General features: G+C 45.1%; 1 protein-coding gene across 1 annotated transcript in view; it reads right to left on the bottom strand.

Moving 5' to 3' along the window:
• LOC121645008 (zinc finger protein 345-like) overlaps positions 1-11,120 on the bottom strand; it is a 48,093-nt gene extending 36,973 nt beyond the window's left edge. The window contains exon 1 of the mRNA XM_041993283.1: positions 10,726-11,120. Coding sequence (XP_041849217.1) covers positions 10,726-10,897 — 172 coding nt within the window. The 5' untranslated portion in view covers positions 10,898-11,120. The remainder of the gene's footprint in view (positions 1-10,725) is intronic.
• Positions 11,121-25,555: the final 14,435 nt, after the last annotated feature.

Raw genomic sequence — 25,555 nt, 5'->3', positions numbered from 1 at the left:
TTGCAAATGAAATCGCAATTGCAATATTCAGAGGGAAAATCGCAATTAGATTATTTTTCAAAATCGTTCAGCCCTATACAGAAATGTACAACTATACATACATACATACAGAAGAGGTCTCACTCCCAGACGGCAGAATAGCAGACATTGAGGACAGCTACTATTACCTTGGAATCCCACAAGCAAATGGCAACCTCGAACGGGCCACAAGAAAAGCAGCCACAGCCAAATACCTCCAACGAGTAAGGCAAGTCCTAAGGAGTCAACTCAATGGCAAGAATAAGGTCCGGGCAATTAACAGCTATGCCCTGCCGGTCATCAGAATAATTAGCTGTCCAAAGGAAGAGATTCAGACCTCAGATGTGAAAACACGAAAGCTCCTGACCATGCATGGAGGGTTCCACCCCAAATCCAGCACCCTGAGACTGTATACTAAGCGCAAGGAAGGAGGCAGAGGAGTGTCAGAACCACTATCCGGGATGAAACATCCAACACCCTTGAATACATCAGGAAGATGGCCTCAACGGACGAAGCGCTCAGTGAATGTCTCAGGCAGTGGAAAACAGATCAAGTGGTGATGGCGGAACCATCAAGGGAGAAAAAGCCCCTCCATGGGATGTACCACCAACAGATAACTGAATTGGCTGATATTGAGAAATTCTACCAATGACTAGAAAGGGCTGGACTAACATACCGGACCGTACCGGCACGAACCGAACCACTAAATGGAAACAAGGCTAAAGACAGCACAGAGGCACTGATCATAGCTGCAAGGGAGCAGGCCTTGAGCACAAGAGCAATAGAGGCCCAGATCTACCATACAAGACAAGACCCGGGGTGTAGGATGAGACCGGAGGGCTTACAACTCCTCCCTGAGCTGCCACCTTACCATGGTGGGGGTGTCTGGGCATCCTGATGATCCTAGGAGATATGTTGTAGCGTCACCTATAGCAAACAGGTTTTTAAGGGAGGGACCAGACAACACGCGATGCAATGGACCCCTATGATGTCGAAAAATATGGACCCATGTTTCCCTTGCCTTGCTCGGACATGGGTCACCGGGGCCCCCCTCTGGAGCCAGGCCTGGAGGTGGGGCACAGATGGGAGCGTTTGGTGACCGGGCCTTTGCACATGGGGCCTGGTCAGGCTCAGCTTGAAAGGGTGACATGGGCCACCCTCCCATGGGCTCACCACCTGCAGGAGGGGCCATAGGTATCGGGTGCAGTATGAGCTGGGTGGTGTCCGAAAGCAGGGACCCTGAAGATTTGATCCTTGCCTGCAGAAGATAGCTCTAGGGACATGGAATGTCACCTCTGTAGCGATGAAGGAGCCTGAGCTGGTGCACAAGGTTGAGCAGTTCCGGCTAGTTGTAGTTAGACTCACCTTAATGCACGGCTTGGGCTCTGGAACCACCGTCCTAAAGAAGGGCTGGATCTCTTGTATTGTGGAGTTGCTCCAGGTTTGGGCATGCTCATTGCCCCCCAACATGGTGCCTGTACGTTGAGGTTTACCCTGGTGGATGAGAGGGTAGCCTCCCTCCGCCTTCAGATGGAGTGGACGGGTCCTGACTGTGCTCATGCACTGAACAGCAGTTCAGAGTATCCACTCTTTTTGGAGTCCTTGGAAGAAAAGGGGTGTTGGGAGCCCCCCCTGATCTGAATCTGATTGGTGTTTTGTTATTGGACTTCTGTGCTTGTCACGGATTGTCCATAACGAACACCATGTTCAGGCATAAGAAAGCCAACATGTGGACTTGGCACCAGGACACTAGACTAGGGCTGAACGATTTATCGTTTTCTGATCAAAATTGCAATTTCAGACGACGCGATCACGTGATCATCAAAGCTGCGGTTTTTACAGCGCTCCTGACTGACCCAGGATCTGTTGTGTCAACTATTTTACACATACATGCCGTAATCCTACCATCCTGGCAAGCTCACCAATCAGAGGCAGCATTCTGCTCGTGGACAGGTCATGCTAACCAATCAGAATTAACATGCTCCTTGTGCTTTGAAATCTTTACGTGTTTAAAAATGGCTTCAGCAGAACCAGAAGCGGAGTTGGGGATTTTTTTTTTTTTTTTTTTTTTTAACCTGTCCTGTCCAGCATCATAGCAGCAAAATGATAATCTGGTTTCTGTATCGTGCTGAACAAATTTGCTCTACCAAGGGGAGGCCTATGGGTAAGGCTCCTCTTGATAATGTGATTAATTTATTTATTTATTTACTTTGAATCATGGAATCTATGTAATCTTGCTGGACCTGACCGGAGGGGACAGAAAAAGATGGAAAATAGCAAAAAGAGCAAAAGGGAAAGAAGAAAGGAGACAAAAACATCACAGACAGAAGGAAACGACCGTTCAATCCACCATCACCAGACAACAAACTGTTACACCTGTACATGAACACACCAGAAAATTTCCTACAACTTTTACAAAAAACAGAGCTGCTAGTTATTAAGAGTTTAAATAATAACCAAATCAAAAAGACATGTCATGAAAAGAGCATATCAGTGACCAGATATTAACTTGCAGAAAAAAAAAAAAACCGAATTATCTCTTAGTATATAAACCCACTGGACAACTCAGTGACTGTCAGCATGCAGAGGATGAGGAAGAGGAGTGATCAGTGATGAAGAGTGGTGAGTGAGATCATGCAAACGACCTTCAATCCACACCATCACCAGACAACAAACTATTACACCTGTACATGAACACACCAGAAAATTTTACAAAAGCAGAAACACACACACAGAAAAAAAACAAACAAACAAACAAAAAAAAAAAAAAACAGGGCTGCCAGTCATTAAGAGTTTTTAAATAATAACCAAATCAAAAAGACATAACAGCGACCAGATACTAACTCACAGGAAAAATACAAAAAAAAAAAAAAATTTAATAATTATCGCTTAGTGTTAAAACCCACTGGACAACTCAGTGACTGTCAGCATGCAGAGCATGAGAAACAAGGAGTGATCAGTGATGAAGAGTGGTGAGTGAGATCATGCAAATGCGACCACGCCTCCACGGAGACCAGAGGCAGACCAGGGCCTGGGCCGGGCCCTCAGCAGCAGACCCGGAGCACCAACCTATGCCACCCCAACACGAAGACGACTCCAGCCCCACCCGAAGGGCGGCAGAGGAGAGCCCCAGCAGGAGCCCCCCACGGTCCCGGGGCACAGGCCCCAGTGGGCCAAGATCAGCAGCCACCGGCCCCGCCAGGGACCGGCCACCCAGGGCAGCCCAAGCGAAGGGCCCAGGGCCCCAGGAGCCCAGAGGCGGACGCCCCACCCCCCAAAGGCAGAGGGCCCGCAACATGCCTAGGAGGACCAGGCCCCCCCAGACAGCCACCTGGCGTAGGCCAGCACACACCCCGATGTTCCAGCCGCACACCCCAGGATCCAGAGTGCTATCGGCCCCCTCCCCCCACTCCCCATCTACTTCAACCTGCACCCCATATAACCCCACACTCACACCCTCCCCCGTGCCGCACCCACAATCACTCACCACCACACAATCACGCCACACACAATCCACCCACCATGCCCCATGGGGGACACCCCAGGCGGACCAGCGGACAGCGAGCCCCAAGCACCCCCCCTTGACCCCTTGACCGAACCCCCATAGAGCCAGTAGCCCCACCAGCTCAGTCACCCCAGGACCCGGCCCCGGGGGTGCATCCAAGGAGACCACTGAATGGTCTCCTCCGTTCCGTTCCAGAGGGAAGCAAACTTCCCTCTGGATGATGAACCTTTAGTGGCATTAGGCACCCCTGCTCCCCAGGAGGCCCCCCCAGGCAAGACAAGCCAGGAGAGGCCGCCCCCCACGATCGGGCCATTCAGGGACCGCAGCCAGTGAGCCGCCACCCACCCCAGAAAGTTCCCACCCTCCCACACCCCTAACGGGGAATGAGAGGATGGGGACAGCGGCAGACCCACGGCCCACCACCCCCAGGCCCGCCCAGTCCCCCCCCCCGACAAGTGCACTTAACCCCGCCCCAACCACACACAGAAACACATGCACACACCTATTTCCTTGCACACTCCCACTCACCCTAACTCACATATGCCCTCTCAGCCCCACCCAAAAAATATAAACACTTGCACAGCATCCAACCCTCCCACTCTCACTCCCCAGACACACCCCCACTCATCCTAACACATGCATACGCACGCACACAAACATACCCCCCCATTCACACAAACATCCAAAGTATAGACACACACACACAACATACAAGCATCCCTGTCTCACACCCCAGCACCTCCCCCTATAATCCCCCGAATCCCACTCAGCCCTCCTTCAAACCCCTACACCCCCCCTGCCCCCGGGCCATACCCTGGGTCCCAGGGTGTTAACCAGACACCAGGGCATGCACCAACCCACACCACGGCAGCACATCCGGGGCAGGACCAGACCCCAAGCACACAGGGAGCCCACCACCCCGGAGGGAGGAGGACCACCCCCGGGCACCAGAGCCCAGAATCCCCGCCCAGCCCGCCCCAGAATAGCCTGGCCACCCGGCCCAGGAGCACACACTTCAGAGTGTCCAACAAGATGGGGCTCAAGGCAAAAAATGGTTGAGAGGGTGTTGGAGCAGAGCAAAGCGTTGTCTCAGGTTCTGTCTGAAGACAAGAAGACACGTCACTTGGTCCCCACTTGGCAGGACACAGAAGTCCTTGAATCAATAAACAAAGCCATTGGTCCTCTTCAGGAATTTACAGATGCCCTGTCTGGTGAAGCCTATGTAAGTGTGTCATACCTGAAGCCAGTTCTCCATCTCCTGAGAACATCAACTCTGACTAGAAGCGATGAGGACACAGATCTTACCAAGGAAATAAAGTCAAGAGCTCTTGTCTTCAATGAAGATAAATACAGCAATCCAGCCACACAGGAGCTGATGGACATGACTTCGTTCCTTGATCCTAGATTCAAGACTGACTACATAAGTGCAGAGAATGTCCCACACATCAAAGAGCGAGTGAAGATCGAAATGGAGCAGGTGGCACGAAAGGTACCTTTGTGTAGTTTAGTAATGTTTAGAATACCACATCAGTACAAGTGACATTTTTATTACACTGATTGGTATTTTGTTTACATAGAAACTTTGCCAGCTCTCATCACTATGTTTTATAGGAAAAGAGGCTCGTCTCAGCACCACAGATGCACCACCAGGGTGCAGCAAAGGCAGACCCATCCACCACAGGGAAGGGAAAGCGGTCACTGGGCAGCTTCTTCAAGAGCAAGGTTGTCCCTCCTCTTTCCTTCACGATGGAGCTGGAGGATGCCATTAAAGCTGAACTGGACAACTACCTGATGACTCCTACTATCGATGGAGAGGAAGATCCACTGGCCTGGTGGAGAGTGCACAAAGTTAACTTTCCATGGCTGAGCAAACTGGCTCGTAAATTCCTGTGCTTACCAGCCACCAGTTCGCCATCAGAGAGATGGTTTGGTGCTAGTGGAAATGTTGTCACATGTCAGCGCTCATGTCTAAAACCATCTAAGGTTGACATGCTGGTTTTCTTGTAAAAAACTGTAAAGAGTGATGTAGAGATGTCAGGGAAGCAAGTATTGTTGTTAATTAAGTACTTTTGAGATTTTGTTTGTTCTGCATTTCACCCTGACTTGTAGTGTCAGCCTTTGTTTAAAAAAATATATTTGCTATTTTTCAGGAAAACTGCTCCATTTTTCACTTGACCTACGAGTGTAAGGCCCTTTTTATTTTATTGGAATTGTTGAATTTTGTTTTTCTAATTACTTATTTAACATTGTTTTTGAATTGTTTTCCCGTCTTGGAAAGAAAGATTTGAGACATTCGCGCCTCAAATTATAGAGGAGGACCAGACTGGTTTTATAACATAAGAAAAACATTACATATAGTAGAGGAGGCCATCAAGGTTTCCTGCTTCCTTAAGGCTTTGTCCTTGCTTCCAGCCGACAGGATGTTCTGGCACAAATCTTTTCATCTACTGGCCCGTACTTTATGTCTACCCTGTTAAACATCTCTACTGCCGTCTTCTTTCGGGTCAGCATGGTGTGTTTGACGGTTTGGACGGCACTAAGAATGTCGATGCTGCCACTTTTCCAGTCAATGATTTCCGACATATAACTAAAAGATGACTCTACCTGTGGTCCATGGAACACTGACTATGCTGCCTGTACCGTTGTGGTGAGAGCTGGGTACCTTCCCGTTTGAAAGACATCTGCCCACCAGCTGACAGCATCACCTCCAACTGTGAACTCTGGCAGGCTCTGGTCTACACCACACTGGAGAATCTAAGAACCATTTAATTATCCCAGCAGGGCCATTTAACCTCCACAGAGGCAAAACATAGAGTTAAAAAATAAACAGCAACAGTAAATATCCATATGTGCATCCATCGGTTCACTTGCCATGAATGACTGCCTAACGCGACCACCAGGGGTGCAACTTTCAGAAGAGAAAAAAAGAGACGCCAACCACAGCGCCCGAGGGCCACGACCACCACGGCCCGACTCCCGTGGGGTGGGGAACCCACAGCAGTGGTGTTTTATTTTGTGCCGGTGTTTTTAGTAAAAGTGTGATTTAAAAAGCAGTTAGTTATACTGAAAGCTTTAAATGCTTTATTAACAATGAACACATTGTTTATAGTTCAACGTTACTGCATATAAAGAGTTTAATAGGCTCCATAAAGCTGTAATAACATGCATCCCTATTTATCATACAAGAGGAAAATACATAACAAAATACCATATGCACACAACTTAGTTATTGTACAATCCCTTAACCTAGTTAAAGAGATACTGGTTAATCTACCACGCAGCAGCAGCACCAGTAACTAAAGCAGATCTGTTTGTGTGGAGCAACAATGAATTTTTAAAATATAAACTAAACACACTGAGAACTTCATGTAACCATTAAAGTTCAGTTATAGTTTAAAAATAAACGTTTTCTCTGAACAACATTTATTTATTAACTGTTGATCCATTAGTCCAGGGGTGCCCAAAGTTTTTGCGTCCGAGGGCCAAAGTGAAATTGGACCAGTGCGCCACGGGCCAAACACAGCGATTTTAAGGGTGAAACACAAATAAAAGTAAATTATAATTCTTTTAATTATTGTACATGCATGCAAACACTTGTGCAAATAACACACTACTAACATCACTATGGAAAAGTAACAATAAAGCCACAGGTAGTAGGACATCAAACAAAACTACAGGCACTAATTCTAACCAAGCATAGTGCAAAATGGAAACAACAAACAATGTATGTTCCACCAGGCAAATTGCTAACACTAGTGAGACACATGAAGCTGATCTTTGGACATTACTAGCCTGTCAATGTTCGGCTGCATTTGGCAGGTTTTCTGATGAAAACTAAAAGCTGCGCTGAATCCGAAATGTCTGTGCTCTCATCACATGCAAGTGAAAAAACAGTAAATCCAGATGCTTTGGTTTTAAATTGTTCCTTTTTGCCCTTTCTCATGTCTTCAATACGGTGGGTCACCGTGTTGCGGGAGAGGCTGATTTGAGAGAAAACCCTTGTCTGAGATGGGCAGACCAACGAAGCTGCTGTGGACAGACAGTCTTTAACAAAATCCCCAGTTGAAAAGGATCTTCCAGTCCTTGCAATCAGAGCTGACATTTCATAGCTGGCCCGTGTCACGCTGTCCTGGAGAGCTGAGGGCCGTGCAAGGGCACTTTGCTGTGAACGGAGTTTAGCTAGCAGCTCACTGGACTTCTTCTTTTGCGCCTCTCCTTGGTACTTAGAAAATGCTGCATGTTTTGTGTCATAATGACGACGTATATTGTACTCTTTTTGTACAGCCACAGACTGATTACAGATAAGACAGACTGCCTTAGAATTAACATCTGTAAAAAATATTTCTCTTCCCATGCAGTGTTAAAATGCCTCTAGTCTGTATGCCACTGCCTATGGCGCTCCATGTTTATGGTTCAGCCCACAAATTTAACATTATTATGCAAAGGCTCATGGTGGATCTTTGATATAACAGCAGCACCATGAGTGAGGTGTATAGTCCCATACAGCCCTGTATAAAGTAGTGGAGCCCTGTAAGATCTCCAGGTAGACAGAGATTATCAACCAGGTCTGGTTGATCTTTCATAAATTGTGTATTATGGTTGCTCTTTCAAGAATGACATAAAAGGAAGGATTTTGATATCTAATTGGTGGGCTAAACCAAACAGTCAGGCGGGCCAAATCTGGCCCGCGGGCCCCACTTTGGGCACCCCGCCTTTAGTCTGACTTTTTCTTTAAATGGACAAATATAAAATATGTATAACGGCTGATACTGCTGTATATTAAATAAATGATCCTTCATTCGACTTTAAAAACTCGTGGTCCTGAATTCCGGACATGGATCAATCATGACATGACGTCCCACACCGGATCCGTCTCAGGAGATGATGAGTGCCTCCAGTGTTGCTCTCCTGATGCGTGATGTCTGACGTCAGACCGCCCACCACTGAAAACACGCCGACACATTTTACAATCTGTCCTGTAAACATCTCCGACGCTGTCCAGCTAAGGATGAAAGCGTTTTCGTTTTTGAGGACGTGGTGGAGTATCGGGTGCAGAGGACGTTTTAAAAAGGTTCAGGTGTTGTGAGCAGCGCCGGTAGGTGACGTCTGTCTCTAGGCAACCGTGACCGCAACAAAGACAACAAGCAGCATTTAGAATAAGGAACAAGAGACGTCCCGTACGGGACAATCCAATTTAGACAAACATACGGGATGTATCAGCTAAAACGGGACAGTTGGCAACCCTAGCGACCGCACACGACAACCTCCGTAATGAATATTCAGGGTAGCTCAGAATTCCTAGAAGCCAGAACTCAGGGCAAAGCACCAGGCTAAAGTTCGGGGCTAATGATAAGCCTACTGTAAGGTTACCAGCTGGCTAGCTGAAATACTAGCAAGCTAAATGGTTAACTTTAGTTAGCAAGACCATCAGACAATGCTGGAATTAACATTACAACTAGCTAACGTTAGATGGCTAGAAAGTTTGCTTTCTTGCTAATGGAATTTTCCAGCATCAGATCCGTTTCCTAACATTAACCAGTTTGTTCGAAGCATCGGGTAACGTATGAAAAAAGCGCTAGCTAACGTTATTTAAATCAAACAAATATCTGTTATTTTTGCTCCGAACAGACTGACGGACGGCAGGACCTGGGCCGGCATTGAAAGCCTCGATCGGTTCTGCTGTCCGACCTGTTGTGTGCATGCGTGGTGTCGGAACAGCTCTAGTATGTTGATGCTAGCAAGCCACGTTCCGTCCCACAACTTTGGCTCGCTGACCCGGCATTTAAAGACCGGCTTTAGCCGGTCATGGGGAACGATCGGGAAGCTTTTTGTAAAGTGTGCAGGAAAACCAATAATGTGACCTGGAACGGTGTCACAGCGATCATATCACATGGTTTTTGGTGCAACTGCAAACAACCACCTGGTTTGTTGCTGTACTGTTCCATCTCCCATCAGCCCAAACATAAAAGCTACTGGTTATTCCAGCCTTGGACATACAGGGTCTATATGGGATTTCCTGCTACCACAGAGAAAATACCACTTCATTTTATGTGCTGTGTTAAAGTGACAGGTGGATATTTCAGTACTGCTGCTGCTCAGCTAAACTAGTCTGTACACGTAGGCTACCGTCCACATCTGTCCACATCTGTCCTGGTCCAGCTCAGAAACAGCTGTAAACTGGGCCAATGAGGAACATTTTCTTAGTCCAGGTTAAAGCTGATGAGGAGACTTTGTGACTTCATCAGTGTGTTTATCTGGCTGGAAATCTGCTTGTTGGCTTATTTTACTGCATGAAATCTTTGGTGGGTCCTGCTGGACCAAACAGACCTCCACAGGTGGGCTGCTGCATGGAAAAGTTTAATATGTTTAATATGCCTTAAATTGTAATGTTTTATTTTAGGATTAAAACACTGCTCTTTTAAAATAATGCAAAACATAAAAGAACCAGTCTTTTGAACGACTCTTTGAAGTGACGACTCCCGAATGAACGACTCGTTTCAAAGAGCCATAAGTCCCATCACTACAAAACACACTCATTTTAAATGGGAACATCATCTTCCCCAAATAAAGATGAAAATGAAGCTTTTTTTCCTGAAAGGACCAAATTATCAGTCAGTTTTAGGTATTTACCCAGTAAGAACATGTGAAGTTCACTTACTTACTCGGTAACTGCAGCTAGTTCAAATGGGTAAATACGAGGAAACTACTGTTCAACAGCTTCATAATTACTCTGGATTTACCCATGAAGTTCTTAGTAGCAGCAACACATGACGGTAACTACAGAAACGTGTCAGTAAAAACGTAGAAAGAAAGAAGTGTTGAAGTACAGTGAAAAGCTTCTATTATTTCCTGCTAACTACGTCCCTGCAAATATCTGCATTGGGGTGGTAGAGATGTGAAACGTCTGCAACCAGCCCACAGTGGCATCTCAGCGTCTCTCTTAGTGTTTCTGCCTGAAACTGCAGCTGCAGCATCATTTTCCTCTCAGTCTAAAACTAAATGCTGCCACGTGGACTACAGATGGGAATTAGTGAGAACGCTGGAATCTGCTACAGAGCATCTTTACCTTGTGGATCAGGTTTTCTACATGGTCCCTGACAAATAAAGCAAATAAATCTAAACTAAATGTACCGTAGAGCTCTGATCAGGATCCTCCATGAGTCCATGTGTTAGTTCATTCAGACCATCCCAGTGTTTCATACCTGTTCTGATTAACTTTAGCTGTGGATTCCAGGTGATATCCAGCAGTCTGCGCTGACGATCGATCTCTTCTTCGTACTGGACGATGGTTTTTTCAAACTCTGTGAATATTTCTTCAGCAGCAGCAGTTAGTCGCTCGCTGATAAACTCTCTCAGATGCTGAACTGAAGACATTGTTGCTGAAACACTGAAATATTCAGCTGAGAGACGACAACACAACCGTCTTCCTGCTCCGTCCTCACACGAGGAAAGCTAACGATGCTGCTAGCGGCTTGTTTACTTCCGGTTGGTGTCACACTGGGAAGTTCCGGCAGCAGAAGAGGAAGTCAACCTTTTATTCCGCTTTGTATTGGAAACATTACTTACTTAAATGTACTTACTTAAATATAATTTAACTTCTAAATGTACCGTAGTACTTACCTAAATATAATTTAATTATATACACCAATGACCTTAGAAACTAATGTTTAACCCTTTATAGGGATTTAATCTTTGTCCAATTACAAGACGTTTGAGAGCTAATCTGAATGTATAAATAAAACCTAAAATCACTCAGAGACCACAGACCTCCACCAAGCCATTGTAATTTGTTCCCAGTGATTTTAGACATTAACTTTGAGCCAGAATCTGATGGTAAACTTATCCCTAGAAAAAGAAGAAAATCCTGCATCCTGATCCAGATCACCCCTAAAATCTAATCACTTGTTTCCTTTGAGATTTAAAAAAAAATAATCGAAATCTGTTGTCCTTTTTATTTATTTATTTATTTATTTTTGTTATGCTGCTAACAGAAAACAGACAAAGCAACGCTGCTGAAAACATGACCTCTACTTTGGTGGAGGTAATAATTTAAAGTGATTATGGTTTTCTCTCAGCTTTTTTCAGACACCTGCAGGATGACACACTTTCTCCTCTCCAGGCTGTAGAGCTCTGTGGTAATCAGTCTTTATGTCAGACTGGTTTGAGCTGACAGAAATGCTGCACTAACTCAGATAAAACTAGAACTGTGCTGAGCAGAAAAGCAGCTCAGGTTCATGAGTCTCCTCCTACTGTTTGACTGCAGCTGTGAACATCAGACCAAACACAAAACCTCTCACAGATAATTCATCCTGAACTCCAGGTCCACCATTTCTCCTCTGGAAACATGGAAACACTGGCTGTGATTTGCTTCTTTTCAGCTCTCGTAGGTACGTATGTTTGTAAGAAGAAAACCTGGAAAACAACCAGGTTAAAAACTACAGATAGAGTTTGGATTCTCATTGAAGTGAAATCTGACTTTAGATCAGAGCTGGAAATAAAACATGTGGTCTGATCAGCAGGTAACAGCCTGGAAGATGATATAACTCCCAGCAGAGCTGAAGTGTTTTCATCAGAGGGTCAAAGAGAAACTCTGTCCTGTAACTACTCAGTTGCAGCTCAGAACCTGCAGTGGTATCAACAGGATCCTGGATCAGGTCCTCAGTTCCTTCTCCTCCAAACACCAGGACCACAGGTGGATATGTAAAAAACAAACTCAATAAATACAAAAAAAAGGTAAAAATTAAGCACCGGAGGCTGGAGGAAGTCCTGCATTAACAAAACCCAACAACCTGTACACAAAGGAAACATAACACATGGCAACAAAAGATTATAAGTTCAAAACAATCAAAGATGCAAACAAAACCAAACCGTGCAAGTCCATAAAAACAGGCTGTAGCAGGGATGATCCAGCAGGAGCCCAGCCGTGCGCTTGGTTCAGCCAGGCAGAGTCCAGCAGGGAGAGTGTGTCCAAACAGCAGGTGCTTAGAAATAAACCCCGACAGGACAGCAGAGCATTCCAGGACACCGGAGCAGGATCTGGCTCACAGCGTCCAGCCAACCTATACGTCTACAAATAAAAACTTAGATGAGTTACATATTAGAACCAGATAAAACTCTGGGTTAGATGTCCTACCCGTGAATGAAGCCTCCCCTGCCTGAAGGAGGAAGGGAAACGCAGCCAGACACCCGATGCAGGGAAAAGGCAACCTGGCCCGATGCCAAGACACTGCAGCAGCTGAGAGGGGAAGGGACAGTCCACCTAACAAGGCAGAGCCAATACAGGCTGCCCCAACCACGGCGGGTAAACTGCCACACTGCAGACAAAGTTAAGCAGCTGTCACCCAAAAGACAGGAAACCATTGCTAAACCCAGGTAACACTGAGGACACTTACGGTGGATCCGCAATCAAGATTCTCCTGGCAAGACCAGCCACGTCCACTGCCAACCAACCCCCAGAAGGGAAGCACCAGACTGGAATCAGACGGGCCTGCAGCAGCGATGTTGGGAATGTGTGGAAGTTACGTCACATCAAGTCACCTCCATCTCTACAGAACATCTAAACCACCCAAGGCCAGCCGAAGAAGTGGACAGAATGAAGATCACAGTGTGGTTTATCTCTCAGTGTCGTGTCGTTCCAGCTGTAAGTCATACAGGAAGCTAGAATTATCTTCCAATCAGCTGAAAGACATCGTAGTTTTAACCTGGACCTACATGGACTCTGGTCTGAGGCGGTTTCACAAAGACCCAATGGGGGACAGGCTGGGATTCTCTTTCTTAGCCGGCTGAACTGATCATTGTTGGTTTTCACAAAAGCAGAGACACAAAAGTTTTCAAACAGGCTTTTTGTTGAGAATTTAACTGTTTTATATTTTAACTAGGTTTTTATTTTATTGTCTCTTATTTGATCTTTTATTGGTGATTATGGGACTCAGTTTTCGGGTCTGTTTCACTCTTTACCTGCAGCTCTTTCTGACTGTAAAAGGACTCAATAAATAAACTTTACTTTCTTACTAGAATATGTGTGTATGAATGGTCAGAGCTGATCTTACATGAACATTTCCAAGAATCACAACAAGTTGGTAAATTCAACACTTTGCAGGAAAATGTCCTCGTGCACTAAACGTGCACAGATCTGTGCATAAACATGATGAATAAATGAGGACCCTGTTCTACATCAATAACACATCTAAGCTCCTGAGATCAGAGTGATGAAGATGAAGCAGCCAGACTGTTAACCAGGAGGAAGAGTAACTGAGAGAAGAGAAACTACAGATGAAAGAGGAGACGGAGAGATTCAGGGAGGAGCTGAGCTGTTACTGAACTATAGAAGAGACACAAACTTCCACATTCAACACAGTTCAACACACAAACCACAAACATCACCTGTAGGAGACATACACGCAGAGGTGAAATAGATAATGTGTGTGTGTGTGTTGCAGAGGTGAATCACGTGGGAGTGGGCATGTATAGGCACGGAAGTGTATAAAGGTGCACACCCACCGGTGATACGGATGGAAAGAGTCGGGGTTAGGGTAGCCGGTAATTTTTGTTGACCGCACGCCTTTTTGCATATCTTCCACACCACAAGCACTGTTCTATCATCATCTGGAGTTTGTTCGATTCTCTGGGTTTTCATTAATTAATAACTCATCTTGAATACGCTGAAATAGCTCTGTGCAGCACGAAAATAAATCATCTGAAAGCATTCTGGATCTCAGCGTATATCTCTCAGCAACTTTTAAGCGCGTCATCAATCCTACAACCCAAGGACCCAACCTCATACTCTTCGCGGCTAAGGTTTTCGTTTGGTAGCCGCAATATTTGTCAACAAAATACGGTTTAGGCACCTAATGAAATCATTAAGCCACTCACAAGCACCAAAGAACCAAGTCATCAAGCAAGGATAAGCCCGAGAAGGAGTCACAGCTAAGTGCCACACCCTATCCATTCATCTGGGAACAGGTAGGCCTGCACCTGTTCATGTTTGTGGATGAAGGAATCTGCTTCGATTGGAATGCATTCTGTCAAATGAGGACAATTTAATGAATGGATGTTACGTTGGTTGCATTGGCGCATTGATGGTGGCGCAATTCTCCGCTTTGATTGTGATGTCGGGACTTTGTGGCATGGATACGTGGCAGATGATGTTGTCTTGAGGTATAATGTGAAAATGTTTGGACCAGAGCTGCTCTGTCATTGGACTAACAAATGCAATGTTGGTGGATGAATTTTGATGCAATATTTGGATGCTTTGAAAAACACGCAATGTTCGTGGATGGATTTTGAATGCGCTTTCGATGAACTTTGACTGTGTTGCTCTACATACAAAAAAGGAAAATCGAATGGAAATTAGTCAAATAAATGTTGCTGAAGGTTTAAATATGGAGAAAAGAGAAATAAAACTGACGGCTAAAGCTGTGGAAAATAAAATTGAACGGCTCCAGCATGAGCGCAAAAGTGCCGTTAATAAAATTAAATGGCTCATTCCGCAAATTAAAGCGCACATGGAATCAAAAGAAAATGTAACTGAAATTCCCTCACACCTGAGCAGCTTGAATGCACTGTGTAAAAATGCTACTGACCTGCACAATGAGCTACAGCCACTACTTCCTGAGGAGGAAGTTAAAAAACAAAATGAGTGGCTTTCCAGCATCATGGATTATAGTGATGCATTCCAAGAGCAAGTGAAAAAATGGATTTTGGAACATCAACATGAATACTCAAATGAATTACCAAGTCAGATAAACATTTCTGAGAAACCAGCAAATGAAATAAATAACGTGCAACATGCTTCTTTGGAAAAGAGTAAAGATTTGCCTGCTGGTGACCCTTCAGTATGTGTTCCTACTGTACAAGACTTTCAGGATGAGCTGCAACCCTGTGACAGCATCTCAAATGCATCCAAGAGATCACGCTCATCTGCTCGCTCAAAAGCTGAAAGAAATCTTGCAATTTTGGCAATAAAACAAAAGGCATTAAAGGAGAAATACGCACTGGATGAAGAGGAATTAAAGTTGCGCAGAAAGCGAGAACAGCTTTTGTTGGAGAATGAGATTGCTGAAGAAATGACAAAATTAAGTGTTATAAAATCACAAAGCAGTGTTGGCAGTAAATTAAAGTCAAAGGTTTCAGATGGGATGAACTCATATTTTGAAAGAACACACTTAAAACAACAACTTAATATCAATGCCATTGAATTTGTTCCATCCTTGCCAGTTGAAGTAAAATCCAAAGTAACTGAAACTACACATCCAGTTGTGAAGCCTAAAGTCACTCAGTTACCTGACATAAAACAGCCCCCAAGTCCTTCTTACATGCTTCAACGTTACCTAATGGCACCTGAAAATCCTGTGACCATACCAACTGATGTATCACAAAATTATAATGTGATGGATATAATGAGGAAACAGAATGAAATAACAACACTCCTGATGCAACAACAAAGTTTCTCAGCACTTCCAAAAAGGGAAATTCCTGTTTTTGATGGTAATCCACTCAAATACCATTCATTTATTAAAGCCTTCGAAAATGGAGTTGAGCAAAAAACTAATAACAACTGTGACAGACTTTATTTTCTTGAACAGTACACCAAAGGCCACGCAAAAGAGCTTGTGAGGAGCTGTCAGCACGTTGAGTCAAACAGAGGATATTTGAAGGCAAAAGCTCTATTGAGAGAGCATTATGGGAATGAGCAAAAGGTTGCATCAGCATATATGGAGAGGGCTCTATCTTGGTCCACTATTAAAACGGAGGATGTGAAGGCCCTTCAAGAGTTCAGCCTCTTTCTACGTGGATGCTGCAATGCAATGGAGGATGTACAGTATTTAAATGATCTGGATACACCCACAAATATGTTGGAGATAATCAAAAAACTGCCCTACAAGCTCAGAGACCGCTGGAGATGCCATGCATGCGACCTGCAGGAAAAATACCACAGAAGAGCAAGTTTTATGGACATTGCAAACTTTGTTGAAAAACAGGTGAAAATATTGACGGATCCTGTATTTGGAAACATCCAGGACACTGTTACATCAACCAAACAAATGAAACACAAGTCTCACCCTCGTTCTAGCATCAGAGGAACCAGCTTTGCTACCACAGTGAACCCTGTGGAAAGAACAGCCCAACCTGTGAACAAGACCAAAGAAATAAGGCTACCAGCTAAAAGGATCTGTCCCTGCTGCTCTGGAGGACACGCATTGGATGTGTGTGCGCGGTTGGAAAAAATGGAACACAAGGAGAAAATTGACTTCCTGAAGGAAAATGGTGCTTGTTTTCGCTGCCTGTGTATAGGACACATCAGCAAAAACTGCCAAAGGAAGATTTACTGCTCCAAGTGTGGCCAAAAACACCCGACTGTGCTCCATAAGGACAGTGTGGCAGTGGCAGAACCAGCTGAGAGGAGTGTCCAGGCAACAGTGCACGGCACCTTAGTTTCCAGTGGGCTTACAGGGGCTGGTGAAATGGAGTGCAAGCTTCCTATCGTGCCGGTCCAAGTAAAAGCGAAGAAAGGAAATAAGATCATACTTGCATACGCCTTTCTGGACCCGGGAAGTACTGCAGTTTTTTGTACAGAGAGCCTGAAGCAGAAGCTCAATTTGTCTGGGAAGAGAGCCAGCATTCTTTTAAGGACAATGGGACAGGAGAAGGTGGTAAATAGTTACATCGTACCAGAACTGGAAGTGGCGGCACTTGAGGATGACATCTTCATTGAGTTACCAAAAGCATATACTCAACTGTCAATGCCAGTCCATGAAGCAAATATACCCACAAATAAGGACCTGAGTAGGTGGCCATACTTAAAGCACCTCAACTTACCGCAGATTGACGCTGGAATTGAGTTGCTGATTGGAACAAATGTACCACGAGCCATGGAACCACATGAAGTCATCCGCAGTGAACAAAATGGACCATACGCTGTAAGGACAGTGCTGGGCTGGACAGTAAACGGACCACTGACAGAGAATGGTGGAGAGGCCAATTACTGTGAGCAGCCAGTTTCTGTGAACCGTGTGTCCATAATCAATTTGGATGAACTGTGGCAACAGCAATTTAAGATGGACTTTCCAGAATCTGCTGTGGAGGAACAAGTGGGCATGTCGAGAGAAGATCTGAGGTTTATGGACATGGTCACAAGGTCAGCCAAACACATTGATGGTCATTACCAAATCGCCCTGCCATTGAAAAATCCAAATGTCACCATGAGTAACAACAAGAAGGTAGTGGAACAGCGCTTATACCATCTGAAGAGGAAGCTCCAGAGAGATCCAGTGTTGCACATGGAATATAACACCTTTATTAATGGGCTTCTTGGTAAAGGTTATGCAGAAAGAGTTCCTGGTGCAGAGCTAGAAAAGGAGGATAGTAAGGTTTGGTATATACCCCACCATGGTGTCTACCACCCGACAAAGCGAAAACTTAGAGTTGTGTTTGATTGCGGTGCTAATTACCAAGGACAGTCTCTTAATGAAGAGCTATTGCAAGGCCCCGATCTAACCAATTCACTTATTGGAGTTGTGACCAGGTTTAGGAGAGAACCTGTGGTTATCATGGCCGACATAGAGGCCATGTTTCATCAAGTACGAGTGCCCCCAGAAGATGCTGATCTGTTGCGATTCCTCTGGTGGCCACAAGGAGATTTGAACCAAACGCCCTGTGAATATAGGATGAAGGTACATCTTTTCGGAGCTACATCCTCTCCGAGCTGTGCCAACTTTGCCCTCAGAAAATGTGCCGAAGATTTTGGACATGAATACAAGGAGGAGACAGTGGATAAGCTGCAGCACTGTTTCTACGTGGACGACTGTTTGGTGTCAGTTGCAACAGAGGAGGAAGCACTGACCCTCTGTCATGAGCTCATGTCTCTGTGCGCAAAAGGAGGATTCTGTTTGACAAAGTGGCACAGTAACAGATCTGAAGTGCTTAAGTCTGTCCCAGAGCCCCACAGAGCTGGAAGTGTGAAACAATTGGACCTAGAGAGAGAGTTGGAAAAGGTTCACATTGAAAGAGTGCTGGGTGTGGAGTGGTGTATCAAGTCGGATACCTTTAAATTCAAAATTGCATGGAAGAACAGACCACTTACCCGCAGAGGCATCCTCTCTACCGTCAGCTCTATCTTTGACCCTCTGGGTATGCTCAGTCCCCTTGTTCTGACAGCAAAAAGGATCTTGAGAGATTTGTGCAGAAGAGGAGTTGGTTGGGATGACCACTTACCAGAGACTGTCTCCAAAGATTGGCTCAAGTGGATGCAAGGGCTCCACCTACTGGACAACTTTAACCTAGACAGATGTCTAAAACCTCTGGAGTTTGGAGATGTTGTGACTGCGCAATTACACCATTTCTGTGACGCTTGTGAGCAAGGCTATGGCACAGTCACTTACCTGCTGTTACAGAGTGAGCACCTCCAAACTCATAGTGCTTTCATAATGGGAAAAGCCCGTGTCGCCCCACTGAAAACAGTGACAATACCAAGAATGGAACTGATTGCTGCAACAATGGCCAGTCGTATGGATGTCCTGTGGAAGAAAGAGCTACACATGACTCTTCGGGAATCTGTCTTTTGGACTGATAGCGCTTCTGTGCTGAAATACATCAAAAATCAAAGTTCCAGATTTAAGGTGTTTGTTGCCAATCGAGTTACAGAGATACTGAAAACATCTCATCCTACTCAGTGGAGGTACGTGGATACAACTTTAAATCCAGCAGACGCAGCATCCAGAGGGGTCAAAGTGGAAACATTCCTGCAGGACAGATTATGGTTAATGGGACCTCAATTTCTTCACCAACCTGAAACAGAATGGCCTGTGAATTCTGAACCTGCAAGCCGTCTGTCTCAAGACGATCCAGAGGTGAAGAAAAGTGCTGTGGTAAATGCTGTACAAACTGGGGAGGATCCAACTACTCACTTGATCCATCATTACTCCTCCTGGAAACGACTTAAAAGGGCCGTGGCATGGTGGCTGAAATACAAGGAATGGTTGTGGTCCTGTAGTAGGAAGAAGAAAAATCTAACAGCCAATCAAAGTGAAGGAATCATGCAGCATCAGAGCATGATGGAGGAGGAAATGCGCATGTTTAAAGGTACAGCTGTCCTCAGAAGTCTTATAGTGGAGGACATTGACAAAGCCGAGCTTGCTATAATTCAGTTTTGTCAGAGGAGAAAGTTTTCAGAGGAGTTCTTGTGCCTGGAAAGGGGACAGAATGTCAAAAGAGGTAGCCAACTGTACAAGTTGTGTCCGAGGTTGGAGGATGGAGTCTTGCGTGTGGGAGGTCGGTTAAGTAAAGCAGCACTGCTAGTGGAGTCTAAGCATCCTGTCATTCTGTCAAAGGATCTTCATATTTCTACTCTGTTGCTGAGAAATATCCATCAAGATGTAGGACACAGTGGACGCAACCACATGTTGTCCAAGCTCAGGGAGAAATACTGGATGACCGGCGTAAGCACTGCTATTAGGAAAATCTTGTCCAAGTGCACCATCTGCAGAAGACTTAACGCCACTCCGGTTTACCAGCAGATGGCAGACTTACCCACAGATCGACTCAGACCTGACGAACCTCCATTCACTTGTGTAGGAGTAGACTATTTTGGACCCTTTGAGGTGAGGAGCAGGAGGAGTACAGTAAAAAGATATGGTGTCATATTTACCTGTCTTGTATTGAGGGCTATTCACATCGAGGTGGCACCTTCTCTGGATACCGACTCCTTCATAAATGCTCTGAGGCGTTTTATTGCCAGAAGAGGACAGGTCCGCGAGCTTCGCTCCGATAATGGAACTAATTTTGTGGGTGCAGAACGTGAGCTAAAAACAGCTATTGAGCAGTGGAACCAGGCAAAGGTGCATGATGTGTTACTGCAAAAGGGTATAAAGTGGAGGTTCAACCCCCCTGCTGGATCACATCATGGAGGCGCATGGGAGAGGCTGATCAGATCTGTGAGGAAAGTCCTGAATTCCACCCTCAGAGTTCAACGCCTAGATGAGGAGGGACTCTACACGGTCCTCTGTGAAGTTGAAGCCATCATCAACAGCCGGCCCATCACCAAAGCCTCTACGGATCCTAATGACCTTGAAGCACTCACACCAAACCATCTGTTACTGCTTAAAAACCAGCCTTTATTACCACCTGGAGAGTTCCAAGCAACAGACCTGTACGCCCAGAGAAGATGGAGACAAGTTCAGTATATATCTGACCTTTTCTGGAAACGCTGGACAAAGGAATACCTGCCTCTGTTACAGGAACGACAGAGATGGACTGGGGTTCAGAGAAATCTAGTTGCAGGAGATCTAGTTTTGCTCATGGACAGTACAGCGCCTCGTAATTCCTGGATGATTGGGCGTGTGCTGCAAACCTTTCCAGATCGCAAGGGATTTGTTCGGCAGATTCGGATAAAGACTAAGACCAGTTGCTTGGACAGGCCCATATCCAAGGTCTGTTTGTTGTTGGAGGCAGAGGAGGCAGCTTAAGGACTTTGCTGACCTCTACAGAGACTTTGTTTCTTCCAGCCTGGGAATGGATTTTACACCAATTGGTCATAGAGTAGACCAGAAGAAGGAATACTGCATGGACATTTTGCATTTGAAATGTAAAAATGATTTACTGTGTCTCCTATTGTATTTGAAATGTGAATTATTATGTGTAATCCCATAATTCAGGGGCTGGAGTGTAGGAGACATACACGCAGAGGTGAAATAGATAATGTGTGTGTGTGTGTTGCAGAGGTGAATCACGTGGGAGTGGGCATGTATAGGCACGGAAGTGTATAAAGGTGCACACCCACCGGTGATACGGATGGAAAGAGTCGGGGTTAGGGTAGCCGGTAATTTTTGTTGACCGCACGCCTTTTTGCATATCTTCCACACCACAAGCACTGTTCTATCATCATCTGGAGTTTGTTCGATTCTCTGGGTTTTCATTAATTAATAACTCATCTTGAATACGCTGAAATAGCTCTGTGCAGCACGAAAATAAATCATCTGAAAGCATTCTGGATCTCAGCGTATATCTCTCAGCAACTTTTAAGCGCGTCATCAATCCTACAACCGAAGGACCCAACCTCATACTCTTCGCGGCTAAGGTTTTCGTTTGGTAGCCGCAATATCACCTTTATTCAACATGCTGTCTTTGCAGACATTTGGATTCACTCTGCTGTTTCTAGTCATTCTAACAGGTTTGTTTGCTTCTTCAAAACATCCATTTCTGGATTTTCTGCTTCTTCTTCAGTTATTTGACTTCTCTCTTCCTTTAGGTGTCAGCTGTGAAGAACTCACTGCAGTCAAGAATGAAGAGTCCAGTTTAGAAGGAAGCTCTGTTACTCTGTCCTACAGTTATCCCAAACTGTTAGCTAATGATTATTTCTTCTGGTATCAACAATATCCAGGAAAACCACCAGAATTCCTGATCTCTCACTCTGCTACGGGACAAAAAGGAAATCGAAATGTCGATGGACTGACGATTAAAGTGGAGAATAAAGAAATACATATGACCATCTCCTCTGCTGCAGTGTCTGACTCTGCTGTGTACTACTGTGCTCTGCAGCCCACAGTGACAGGAAACAGCAAAACTCTGTACAAAAACCTTTGGAGCAAAGACAACATAATACTCCACAACGTCCACTAGAGGGCCTCACACACTGTTAAAGCTCTGATTGTTGAGTCATTGGACTGATGACAAAGACAAGAGAGAAATGAAGCAGTAAAGATCAGAGACAGAGACAGAGCTGCTGTGGAAGCAGGAAACAATCTGATTGGTTGAGCTGAACTGAAAACATCATGGCCCCACCCACTGAACTTCAGCTCATCCAATGACATTATTTCTTCCTCATTCTACTGCAGTGGAAGAACATTGTTCATCTGCTGTGTGTCTGGCTTTAAGAACTCCAAAGACATGTTGCTTTACCTCTTTTTGCTTCTATCTCACATTCTAGGTGAGTTTAAGAACAGGGATTAAAGTTTGCTTGAAGCTGCTGCATTAACCACATATACAGACTGCATTTCACTACTTTTCTGCTTTCTTTGCTCTGATAGAATGAAAATCATCTTTGGATCATCTTGTAAATTGAACTGACAGAGTTCTACAGTTGATTTAGTTGTGAATGTCCACAGAGTAACACTGTACAGGAGACATTTTCCACTGTCTTCTCCTCTCAGCCTCATGGACAATGTTAGTCTGATGGCTTCATTTTCTCTACTTTTTCCAGGACTAAAAGCTGCAGACACAATCTCTCCTGATCAAGATGAAGTCAGTGGAAGAGAAGGACGACGTCTCACACTCATATGTAGATATCAGACTGATGATAGTCATCCTGTCCTCTACTGGTACAAACAACGTTCTGACCTTCAGGCTCCTCAGTTTATACTCCTGAAAGGAGCAAAATCAGTGAGAGGTGAACACATTCCTGATCAGCGATATTCCTCAGAAACATCGTCTACAACAACCAGCCTGACCATCAGCGAGCTAACCCTGGCAGACACAGCTCTCTACTACTGTGCTCTAGAAACACAGTGATACAAAGTGTAGAAGAGGCTGTACAAAAACCTGAACACAGATATCTGACTACTCTTCAAAGAGGAGGGAAGTGGTATTCAGACCACAGCTTCATATCAGATGGATTCTGTTCATTCCTGTTTTGTCAGAGTCTCTGTGGTTCCAGCTGCAAACACTAATTATTCTAATAGAAAAACTCACCAACAATGTGCTTCATAGAGCTTTGGAAAGAATAGAAAATGTTTTAAAATGTGTTATAGAGAAGATAAAATGAAGAAAACCAAGCAGAGGTTGCAGAGCGCTGAAAAGCAGAGTTTATATTTCCACTTAAACAAATCAAATCTCAAACCTATAAGGTTTTATAGACAATGATGCAGAGTGAATCAACAGTGTTAGGAGAGTAGAGTAAGACAGACGTCACCATTTACCCAAAATATACAATATTCTTCCACATTTCTGGAGAATAAAATACACAAACATGTCCCCAAAGTTGCAGGTAAGCTGCACCAGTAGCAGCTTTTTTAAATTGTTCTGTCCAGCATGGTGGCAGCAGAATGATGGTCTGGCTGCTGAGTTTTGCCGAACAAATTTGTTTTGTCACGAGGAGTTTTATGGGTATAAAGCTTCTCTTGATAATCTGATTTATTCATTTTAATCTTATTTCATTTTAATTATTGAATTCATGTAATTTTGCTGGACCTGACCGGCAGGGACAGGAAAAAAAGCAGAATAATAAAGAGAATAAGAACAGAAAGAAAAAAAAGGTAGAGGAGACAAAGATTCAGTAGATAGAAGGAACGAGCTTCAATCCAACCTAACAGCAGACAACCAGCTGCTACACCTGTTCAGTAACACAACAGAGAATTTCCTACAGCTTTTACAGGTAAACTAAGCAGACAATCATCAAGAGTTCCTAAAAAACCAACAATAACCAAAGAACCAGAAACACACACACCAGAACCAAAGCATCTCTTAGTGTATAAACCTTCTGGACACCTCAGTGCTGTGTCAGCATGCAGAGGATGAGGAACGAGGAGGGATCAGAGATGAGGAGTGGTGAGTGAGATCATCAGCCCCCCATCAGTGCTGCAAGCCTGGATCCCGGCTCCTGGTGCAACCACCTCCCCTGCCCGTATCCGGTGGCGCCCAGGAAACAGGGGTGTGACTTCACTGCCCTCACCTTCCCTGTTCATGACTGTTTGTGTGTTGTTTGCCATTAAAACTGGGGGGCAGTAACCACACCGTGCTGGGAGCGAGGCCCCCCAACCAGCTCCGCCCACCACGTAATACATGGCACGCCCCCCAGAAGTTGTTTGTGTTGTGTTCTTGTGTTTTGATGTCTAAGTGTTATTTAAACTGAGAGACGAGCTGCTACAGGGCGCAGCCAAGGAGGCCACTTAGATAGCCCCCTCTGGTCCACCCAGCACGACGTGCACACCTCTCAAGACCCTACATGTGTGTGTGTGTGAGAACGAGCGGGGAAAGACCAGGGTCTGGGGGTGTAAGACGATGAGTCGCTGGAGGCAGTAGGCACCTCTCTTACCTGGGAGGCCCCCCCAGGGCAGGACAGGCCAGGAGTTTTTTTTTTTTTTTTTAAATCTAATAGCTTCTAAACCAAGTGGCCCAGTCACTTCAAGCTAAAGCTGAACTGAAGCAAATGATGATCCAAACAAGACACAACTCTTCCTAAATTTTCTTAAAGCTGAATCACAGTCAAGTAATCGACCACTTTGTGGAATTAAAAAAAAAGGGAGTACGCTTTAATGCTCAAAATGAAACAAACTTCAGAATGAGTTAAACTATCACCCTGAAACCCAGGTAGTAACCATCACTGTGGAATGTGTATGAAGAGAGTTCTGATTTCCATCGTTTGTTATGGTGTTTATGATTTTGCTGCCATGTTGAAAGTCTTCATGTTTGTTAACATAAATATGTTCTTACACTCATTAACATCTCAATTAGTGCTTTTGGTGGGAATGTGGCAGTGGCACGGGGCGGTGTGTGTGAGGGGGGTATGTGGTAGGGGGCCTGTACCCCAGTAGAACTTTATTCCTAGCAACGCCTCTGGTCCAGACCCACCACCCCCAGGCCCACCCAGGTCTCCCCCACAAGCTGCACCAGTAGCTAAATACAGGTCAGAGGCATCTCCTGTGCCGCCCCCACCTGTCTGATTTACCGAGGTTTTATTTTAAGCTATTTGTTCTGGAACTTGGTCTTATATCTGGTCTCCTCCTCTCAGCCTCATCTGGTGGTTTTCCAACTTCCTGTTTAGCAGAAACTCTTCCATACTGAAGTCTTTCTGTCCCCAGACAGTGTGAGGAGGACACTCAGCAGGATCGATGCTCGCAAAGCTTCTGGTCCTGATAACAGACCTGGTCGTGTGCTGAGGGACTGTGTCAGGAAGCTCACGGATGTCTTCGCGGACATCTTCAACATGTCGCTGAGCCAGGCTGTCGTCCCCACATCCCTCAAAACCACCACCATCATCCCTGTCCCAAAGAAGTCGTCCTCCTGTTTCCATGACTACCCTCCGGTAGCCCTCACTCCCAT

The sequence above is a fragment of the Melanotaenia boesemani genome, chromosome 8 (genome assembly GCF_017639745.1).
Source record: "Melanotaenia boesemani isolate fMelBoe1 chromosome 8, fMelBoe1.pri, whole genome shotgun sequence".
NCBI lineage: Eukaryota > Metazoa > Chordata > Actinopteri > Atheriniformes > Melanotaeniidae > Melanotaenia > Melanotaenia boesemani.
This window is presented reverse-complemented; position numbering and strand designations above follow the sequence as displayed.